This window comes from Erinaceus europaeus, chromosome 15 (assembly GCF_950295315.1).
Source record: "Erinaceus europaeus chromosome 15, mEriEur2.1, whole genome shotgun sequence".
Lineage (NCBI taxonomy): Eukaryota > Metazoa > Chordata > Mammalia > Eulipotyphla > Erinaceidae > Erinaceus > Erinaceus europaeus.
The window spans coordinates 65,610,299-65,619,799 of record NC_080176.1 but is presented as its reverse complement, the minus strand read 5'-3'; the positions used below and the strand labels follow the sequence as shown (position 1 = coordinate 65,619,799).

At 35.4% G+C, this 9,501-nt stretch overlaps 1 protein-coding gene across 1 annotated transcript in view; it reads right to left on the bottom strand.

The window, feature by feature from the left end:
- Nucleotides 1-674: 674 nt before the first annotated feature.
- Nucleotides 675-9,501, bottom strand: part of ME2 (malic enzyme 2) — a 57,629-nt gene continuing 48,802 nt past the window's right edge. Inside the window, exons 14-16 of the mRNA XM_060173890.1 lie at nt 5,020-5,090; nt 4,338-4,436; nt 675-1,561 (exon numbers count right to left, since the gene is read on the bottom strand). Coding sequence (XP_060029873.1) covers nt 1,394-1,561; nt 4,338-4,436; nt 5,020-5,090 — 338 coding nt within the window. The 3' untranslated portion in view covers nt 675-1,393. The remainder of the gene's footprint in view (nt 1,562-4,337; nt 4,437-5,019; nt 5,091-9,501) is intronic.

Below are 9,501 nucleotides of genomic sequence, written 5' to 3'. Positions count from 1 at the left end.
GGAAAAAATGAAAAACATAAAAATGAAGCAACCTTACCCCCAAGAACATTGTATCTAACACATCAAAGATCATGGGGAGAAATATCAAATGATGTGCAGTAGTTATTAACATTTTTTTATAGTTAACCACTCCAAAAAGTATTTAAAGTTTAGTTCCTCCAAAATAACCATGTAAGACAATACTATGACATTACTATTTCTCAAAATGTTTTGGATTTTCCTTTAGAATTCTTCAATATGTGAATTACACAAGAAAAGTGGTTTTACTAGCCAATTATTACTGTTGATTAAAAATGGCATTTCCCAGCTTAAAAATAAGCTTACTTACTCCTTCCAACTGGGCTTTAAATTAATTTTGTTGGTTAAAAAATTATAGATGTCCATATTCAATGGAAAGAGTTGTGACTACTGAAGATATTCAATGGGATACACTATAAAGGCATTCCAAAATTAACTGAAGCACTAAAGATTATCACTGCTGTAAGAAGGATATAGTCTCCAAGTAAATATGCTTCATTTAGAGGTGAAACAGGACTGATGTGTAACGTCACAAATCAGCCACTATTTATAATATATAACCTCACAGGATTATCTACAAGAAAATGAAAAATGCATTTTTCATAATTAGAAAACCTAGATTTCTGTTGGACAATAAAGTAGCATAATTGAAGCAATTAAATTTAAGATATTACCTTTATTAAATAAAGTTACACTATGATTTTTATACACCATTGAAAACAATGACTGTTTCATTCATTTGTCTAAAGGCAGATATACTTCCCATTTCTTTCTTACAATGTGATAGGTAAGCCTCAATTTAGTTCCTTAAAATAAATAGGGTAGATTTTTTTCATATTTCTCTTATCTAAAGGAGTTTCAGATCATGAAGGAAAAATGAAGCAGTTATAAGAGAGCATTTGTAGATACTGATAATATGTCCACAGAATTTGGTTGAATTTGACTTTTCAAAATCCTGTCCTCATGGCCATGGAAGTAAATTCCTATTTCAGTAGCCTAAAAGAGCTGGGTGAGAGAAGAGCATTTCCTTGAATAGGAAACAGCAAATACTGTCCATTGGCAAACATGTAAAAAGCACAAGTGAAGACATTCATGAGTACACTGTCAACATCTCTTTGATGTGGTATGAGCTTGAAATCAGAATGAAAGCATTATGGTGATTTGCTTGTAAGGTACTGGTGGGCATTAACAGTAGTCAGCACAGTTAGCTCCTACAGACATGTCCCATTCATAGGAGGGGAAAAAAAGCCAAGCAAAGTGGTGAGACTGAAAATAACTTTCAGAATATCGTCTTATTGTCTTAGAATGGGGGAAAAAAGAAGATAGGGTAGGGGGTTCCCTGAAGCTTAGAAAGTATTTCTCAGTGGGAGTGTTTCTATTCTATTATCTGGGGAGGTTGTAACGAAGAATCTGGCCATTCATACACATCTGGAAGCAGGGAATCATATTCACTTCGCCATATTCTTTCTCTAATAAATTGGGCCTTGTCCTCAGGTTCTGGGTAACGGAAAGCCATTTTATTAGCATACAGGTATTCTGTAACCTGAAAAATAAAGTAAGATTACTGTGAACTCCCTAAATATGAAGGTACATGAGAGAAAAAAAATTGCAGTTAATTCAAAACTCAGTAAGTAAAAAACAATAATTATTTAGAAAAGGCCGTTCACAGACCTGTTATTAGTCATAAAAATTAGTACCTACCGTATATGTCAGAAATGACCAGAGAAAAATATATGGAAATAATTTGTACAATGATCTAACATACAATTTTAAATACAAGAAAATTAAGTCATAAGAGATATGTCACATTTAAATGAAGAAAAAAAACCCAAATTATACTGAAAGATTTAGAAATAAAGAGGTTAATAACTGTAGATACTGAGTGGCTAAGAATCAATATTGAAAGACTCAATTTCATCAATTAAATTCACAAATAAAATAATTTCATACAGTTACAGGACCTTAATAACTGTAGATACTGAGTGGCTAAGAATCAATATTGAAAGACTCAATTTCATCAATTAAATTCACAAATAAAATAATTTCATACAGTTACAGCACCTTCTCTCTCTCCCTCCTTCTGTCACTGACTGGGGCTTTACTGCTCTACCTAACTTTTTCAGGTAGAAAGAAGAGAAGACAAGAGAGCACTGAAGCTTCTCCCAGTACAATAGGAACTGGACAGAACCTGGGTCATATGTAAAACCAAGTTCTCAGATAAACCAGAGTTTTCTTTGAACTCAGAAGACTTACTACAAGATTTCATCCAAAAGAACAATTTAGAACAGGTAAGAAAAAAGTACTGAAAAAACATAATTACATGAAAAACATACGATGTCACAGATCAACACAAGGTGAACATTCTATAATGATTAAAACAATGATTAATAATAGATAATTATAGTAAGGAACAGAAGCCATAGTAACAGATTAAAGAATTTTATTTTTGGTAATGAAGTATTCTCAACTGGTGCCTGGGTAACTAGTTAACTACTTAAAAAAAAAAAAGTCAGGAGTCAGTGGTAGCGCAGCAGGTTAAGCTCAGGTGGTGCAAACCAGTTCGAGCCCCCAGCTCCCCACCTGCAGGGGAGTCACTTCACAAGTGGTGAAGCAGGTCTGCAGGTGTCTATCTTTCTCTCTCCCTCTCTGTCTTCCCCTCGTCTCTCCATTTCTCTCTGTCCTATCCCACAACGATAACATCAATAACAACAATAATAACTACAATATAAAACAAGGGCAACAAAAGGGAATATTAAAAAAAAGAAAAACTTTTTTAAAAAAAAGTCTCACACATCATATCCTAAAACAAATCTCAGAGGAATTAAAGTTTTGTTACAATAAAATTATTTGCATAATTTGAAATGGGAGAAGACACCAACATTAAAAAATGAAGAAATGATCCATAAAGAAAACAGATTTATTCTATTAAAGAGCTTAATGGCATGTCAAACAATTCTGTAAATTAAAGGCAGATGGGAAAACTTGTACCACTACAAAAGGATCACTATTATTCTGAATTTATAAAGTCTCACTAAAATTCACTATTAAAAAGTAGAAAAAAATATTAAGAATGAAGACAAGGAAAGATTTGCAAAAGTCAGGGCACAGAAGGAATATGATTCAATTAACATAAAAGGTACCTCAGTTTCACTAATAAAATAAAAATAAAATGACATACAAATTTCACCTATTAAATAAGCAAGGTTTAAACAGTAATTCTAAAGACAGGCAAAAAGATGTGCGTAAAGAGATAAACTTAAACCTAACAGGTATAATGTAACTCAACTTTTTTTCCTGAAGAAATGTGACAATATTTATCAGGAGTCTTAGTATACTAACACCTTTTGTTTCTTTTAAATAATATTTATTTATTATTGGATAAAGACAGAGAAAAATTGAGAGAGGAAAGGAAGATAGAATGGGAAAGAAACAGAGAGATAACTACAGCCCTAATTCACCACTCAGGAAGCTTTCCCCCTGCAGGAGGGGACCAGGGGCTTGAACCTGGGTCCTTGTGCACTGTAATGTGTGGGCTTAACCAGATGTCCCACCACCTGGCCCCCCTTTTGTTCTTAAGATTAGAATTTATCTTAAGAACAATCACATATACATATAAAAATTAGGATGCAAATAGGAATGTTCACTTTAACATTATTTCCAACAAAAATGAACAGTGTTTAGACATCCCCCCTCCAAAATAGAGAAATGGTTGAATAAATTACAAAACAGTAACTAAAAGAATAGCATGTGGCATTAACCACATGAGAATTATTACTGATTTTACATGGGATATTTATTAACTGATGTTAAATGGAAGGTACACAGCAAGAAACTTACTGACAAAATCCAAACAGGTGACAGGACATGTATATAGATTTGCACGTATGTGCTTGCTTTGGGGAGAAACCAGTAAGAAGGCACTGGATACAGAATGAATGTGACTTGGGCTTATTTTCTGGCGGTGAGTATGGAAGACCTAAAATTTCTTCTTTCCTCCCCTAAATGTTTCAAATTTATTTATTTATTTATTTTTAAATATTTATTTTCCCATTTGTTGTCTTTGTTGTTTTTTATTGTTGTTGTAGTTATTATTATTGTTGTTACTGATGCTGTCATTGTTGGATAGGACAGAGAGAAAATGGAGAGACGAGGGGAAGACAGAAAGAGGGAAAGACAGACACCTGCAGACCTGCTTCACTGCTTGTGAAGTGACTCCCCTGTGCTACCGTCTGACTTTCTCAAACTTATTTATAATAAAAAATATTATGTGTGCTTCAGCAAACCCCAATGAAATTTGTGTAGATTTGTAAATTACTTACTTTGATGGCAATATTAATAGAAACTTCCTGAATATTGGCAAGTGGTGGGTAAAGTCTCCCTCGTGCTAGTTCTTTGTCAGTTAACTGATCTGTGAGTGCCTGGAAGGAAAAATCACTTTTTTACTTAATTGCACAGAATAATAGAAATAAGAGCATCTAAATGAGAAAAAGGGTTGGGGAACAAACAATAATACCAGCAAAACAATTCTTATTTCCAAAAGGACTGAATCTAAACCACTGTAGACTTTCAATTTGTTTACCACTAAGCAACAAAGAAATAAAAAAAACCCTGAAAACAAAAAACCCAGATTCTACTTATAATATAGGTGTTGACATAACTACAATGGCTACCATAAAACTAGATAATAATGTCTGTATCAAGCAAAGTGTGGAGCTTCAACATTTCAAATAAACTTTTACTTGTCCATTAGAAAAAGCAAAGATACTTTATTGATGTGGTCACAATATGCTAGCCTAAGAGAAAAGTAATACAGGTAAAGTATATGTATTAAGATTAATTTTATAAAAAAGGTATAGGCAAATCAAAAAGATATGAATAACTCCTTGCATGCATAAGGCAGATTTAACTTATTATTTCTTTATAGCTCTGGTTTTAGTTAAGATTCCCTTATTTTATAATTTATCCTTTTTAAAATAAGCAAACAGTATTTAAAACATTTACCTTTGCAGCTTCTAGGAAAACATGGTCACTAATATGCCGGGTGTTACTGAGAATAACAGCTAAAGCCACGCCTAGAATACATTTTAAATAGTTTATTTAGTAAGGTAACTTTTCACATTGATGTGGTCTGAAAAGTGCCAGATAGATTTAAAGTAACCTACTGACATCCCAAATATGCTGTCTCGCCCTCCCCCAAAAAGAAGAAATCAGTAAAGATTAAACAGCAATCTCAGAGTAAATAATCAAATTATCTTCAAAATATTTACTACTGGAAGAAATTTAAGAAGTATCAAATGGAATTCCTCAATTTAGTTTTTAATTTATTAAAATGACATATTAACACTTTAAAAGCATCAGTTTCCAGCCTATGACTCTAACCTTCCATTTCCTGCTCTACAGAGGTAATTACTTTCAATTGTCTTAGCTGATTATTTTCGTATTTGTTTTTCTCACTCTTAAAACAGCTTGCTCATATTTCTTTCAACTGACTTGAGTTTTTTTTATACATCATCAATCCGTTCCTGTGGGAACTAAGTATTTCACTTTCTTCACTTTTCCAGTCTTCTCCCTCCTTCCCAATATAGTCAAACTATGGTTTTGGCTACATGTATATTCCATGTTTATACTACTGTGACCTCCTAAGTGTCAGTCTTAGCTGAACCATATATTAACATTCTACTATTATTACTTTCCCCTCTCTGTGTAACTTTATCGTTTTTTCACTCCTTCATTTTTAAGTGCAGCACTTAAAACTGTTATGCCCTGAAGCCCTCATTTAATTGCTGAAATTGGTAATATTTCAACTACCTCATGCATTCTCTATAATAAATTTATGCTTGAGCTCCAGTTGTGTCTGGCTGATCTCCATTCCAAACAAGAGTTGTCATTCTGGAAAATTGTTTTTATCACCACAGGGATTCCTTTTCGTTCTTCCAAAACTGGGTTCATTTACTAATTCCCAGTTTTTAAAGTTTTATGTTACTACTTTTTCTTGGCAGGATATACTTTTTCTGAAAAACTACAAATGGGTGATGATACAATTTTTAAACTGGAAATTTCTCAAAACATCCTGCTCTCGTTTCTTTTTCTAAAAATTTTTATTTATTTTCCCTTTTGTTGCCCTTGTTGTCTTTTATTTTTTATTGTTGTTGTAGTTATTATTGTTGTTCTTATTGATATCATCGTTAGGACAGAGAGAAGTGGAGAGAGGACAGACATGATGGGCCTAGACTTTGAATGAATCCCTCTCTCCATTGTTACCAGTCATTTCTATCAGGAACAACAGAATAGACCCCTTTGTGGGACCCCATAGGACCTTGCCCTCAACTTGGATCAACAATGGTAGAGAATGTTCCATCCTCCGAAGGGAGGATGGACAACATATTCTATGCTACACCTGAGGAAGATGGGTTGATACTGAGGCAGCATGGAATGTTCCTTCTCATCACCACAGAATGTGAGCTCAGATCTAGAGGGATGCAGAGGTCACATAGGCTCCTAAGCTGAATATGGGCCCCAGATCCATCAAATTGATGGGTTTATACTCAACAATATTTATACACCTTTCCCATATTCGGGAGCTACTCTCTTCCCTGATCCAGCTTTCTGGTCCTTTTTCCAACCATGACATCATCTCCCTAGACAGTAACTTGGATCCACCTGCATATCAGATTTCAGGCTCCGGGGGGAAAAAAAAAGAAAACAAACAAACAAAAAAACTAGGATAGCCACAGGCCCTTTGGAATATAACTAAAATAGGCCTACTAGCTATCTATAAAACGGACCCCCCAACTGTTCATCTGCACTATTCCAGCCTTTAGGTCCAAGACTGGTCAACAATTTGTTTGGCTTTGTATGTTAACTCTCTTGTCAACCACCAGGTTCCAGATGCTAGCAGGATGCTGACCAAACTTCCCTGGACAGACAACTCCACCAATGTGTCCTGGAGCTCTGCTTCCCCAGAGCCCTTCCCTACTAGGGAAAGAGAGAGGCAGGCTGGGAGTATGGATCGACCTGTCAATACTCATGTTCAGCGGGGAAGCAATTACAGAAGCCAGACCGTCCACCTTCTGCATCCCACAATGACCTTGGGTCCATACTCCCAGAGGGATAAAGCATGGGAAAGCTATCAGGGGAGGGGATGGGATACAGAGTTCTGGTGGTGGGAACTGTGTGAAGTTGTACCCCTCTTATCCTATGGTTTTGTCAATGTTTCCTTTTTATAAATAAACATTTTTAAAAAAATTTAAAATTTATTTATTTTCCCTTTTATTGCCCTTGTTGTCTTTTTTTTTTTACTGTTGTCGTTATTATTGTTGTTCTTATTGATGATGTTGTTGGATAGGACAGAGAGAAGTGGAGAGAGGAGGGGAAGACAGAGGGAGAGAGAAAGATAAGACACCTGCATATCTGCTTTACCACCTGTGAAGGGATTCCTGTGCAGGTGGGGAGTTGGGGGCTTGAACCGGGATCCTTATGCTAGTCCTTGCGCTTTGTGCCACCTGCACTTAACCCGCTGCACTATCGTCCAACTCTTGTGTTTTTTCTAGCTTTTTTCCTGGAAATGTCTTCATTGTGCCTTAATCCTTGAGAAAGTCAGTTTGTATTAACAGCATACGTACATTATCCTACACCTTCTGGAGTTCTGTTATCACTGATGAGTCAGTTGTCTAACAGTTACTACTTTGAAGGAAAAGGTTTGTTTTTCTTTTTGCTTTAGTCACATTATTGTCTTCTCTGCTACTTTCCGAAGTCTCACAATGTATTTCCTAGATGTGTATTTCCTTTTACTTATCCTGGAGGTGGAAGTGAGTCTCACCAAGCTTCCTGAAAGTTGTGTGCCGATGTCGGAAATTCTCAGTCATAGGACTGTAAACACTGCCTCTGCTTCATTCTCACTCCCATTTGCTTTGGGATTTCAATTTAAATGGTCTCACCCTCCCACCCCCCATATTTTCCTTTTCTTGGTCTTTGTTTCACTCTGAGTTACTTGTATCTTCCAATTTATTCTAACTTGCTAGTAAGTCCTATTCACTGACTTCTAAGTGAATTTTCAAAATCCTAGTACAGTAAAATCTGACTAAGTCAAAATATTGGTTTCTATGTGTACAGACATTATATATATATATATATATACACACACACACAATATATATATATATATATATATATATATATATATTTTTTTTTGCCTTGCACTTCTTTCTCAACTTCATGAGTGAGTTAGTGGTGGCCCACAGAATTTCACAATTTCAAGGATATAGTCTCACACCCATGTATGTGGAAGTAGGACTCATCACACCCACTTTGGTTCCTGCGTTCCTCCCTTCCCTCTGATAACCACCAGTTTCCCTAAAGCCCAGGGCATGGTTTGGTTATTATTATTTTTTGAAAGTTCATTTTATTTAGTTATCTATATTCCATGTATATGACTGAAACCATCTGGTAGCTGCTTTACTTATTTCACTTAGTATAATCACCTCCAGTTCAATTCATTTTGTCCCAACAAAATAACATCATTATTGAGAACTTCATAGCACTTTCCTGAATATCTAGACTTCCCTGTTATTCCTGTATCTTTTGGCAGATGTTGTTCTGCCTCTTTATGTACAGTATATATTTTTTTTAAATATGGCTATAATTGAAAATTTGTTTTTTCAAAATAACTTAAGGACTGGGATAGTGTCATGCTACTTCCAAAATCTCTGTTTGCTTTTGTCAGGTACTTGTGGGCAGTAATAAACCAGAACAAAAGTCTTTAGATCATCCATGAGACACTATATAAACACCAATATTCCATGGTGTAGTCATATGACCCACATAGTCAACGACTGCCACCTCTCCAGATTCAAAGGAGGTCTCGAAACTTTACATCAGGTTCAACCTGACGCTGTTAACTGGCTACGGAAGAAGGGCAAATGCTAGAAGAAGAAGGACCTCAGTTCTAAGAAGAATCTCATCTTTGGCAGGCACCAGACACCAGTCTTTATCCTTCCTCCATGAAAAACATAGCCTTCCCCCTCGGCTGATCACATCAATCCTAATTAGGTAACACAACTAGTACAAATCTTCCTACTAATGTGAATTTCACTTCTCCAAGCTCTAGTTCTCTTCATAGTCTTAACTGAGAAGAATTTCTCAATATTTTCTTTTTTAAATTTTTTATTATCTTTATTTATTTATTGGATAGAGACAGCCAGAAGTTGAAAGGTAAGGGAATGATAGAGAGGGAGAGAGACCGAGAGACACCTGCAGCATTGTTTCACCACTGGCAAAGCTTTCCCCTTGCAGGTGAGGACTGGGGGCTTGAACCCAGATACTTGTGCATTGTATTATGTGCGCTCAACCAGGTGTGCCACCACTCAGCCACCTCAATATTTTCTTTAGTCACTTATCTTATTAGCCTTTTGAACCTCTTAAATTTTTTTAAAAATTTCACCTAATTTTTATAATTGCTGGACTAGGTAATTCAAACATTAGCAG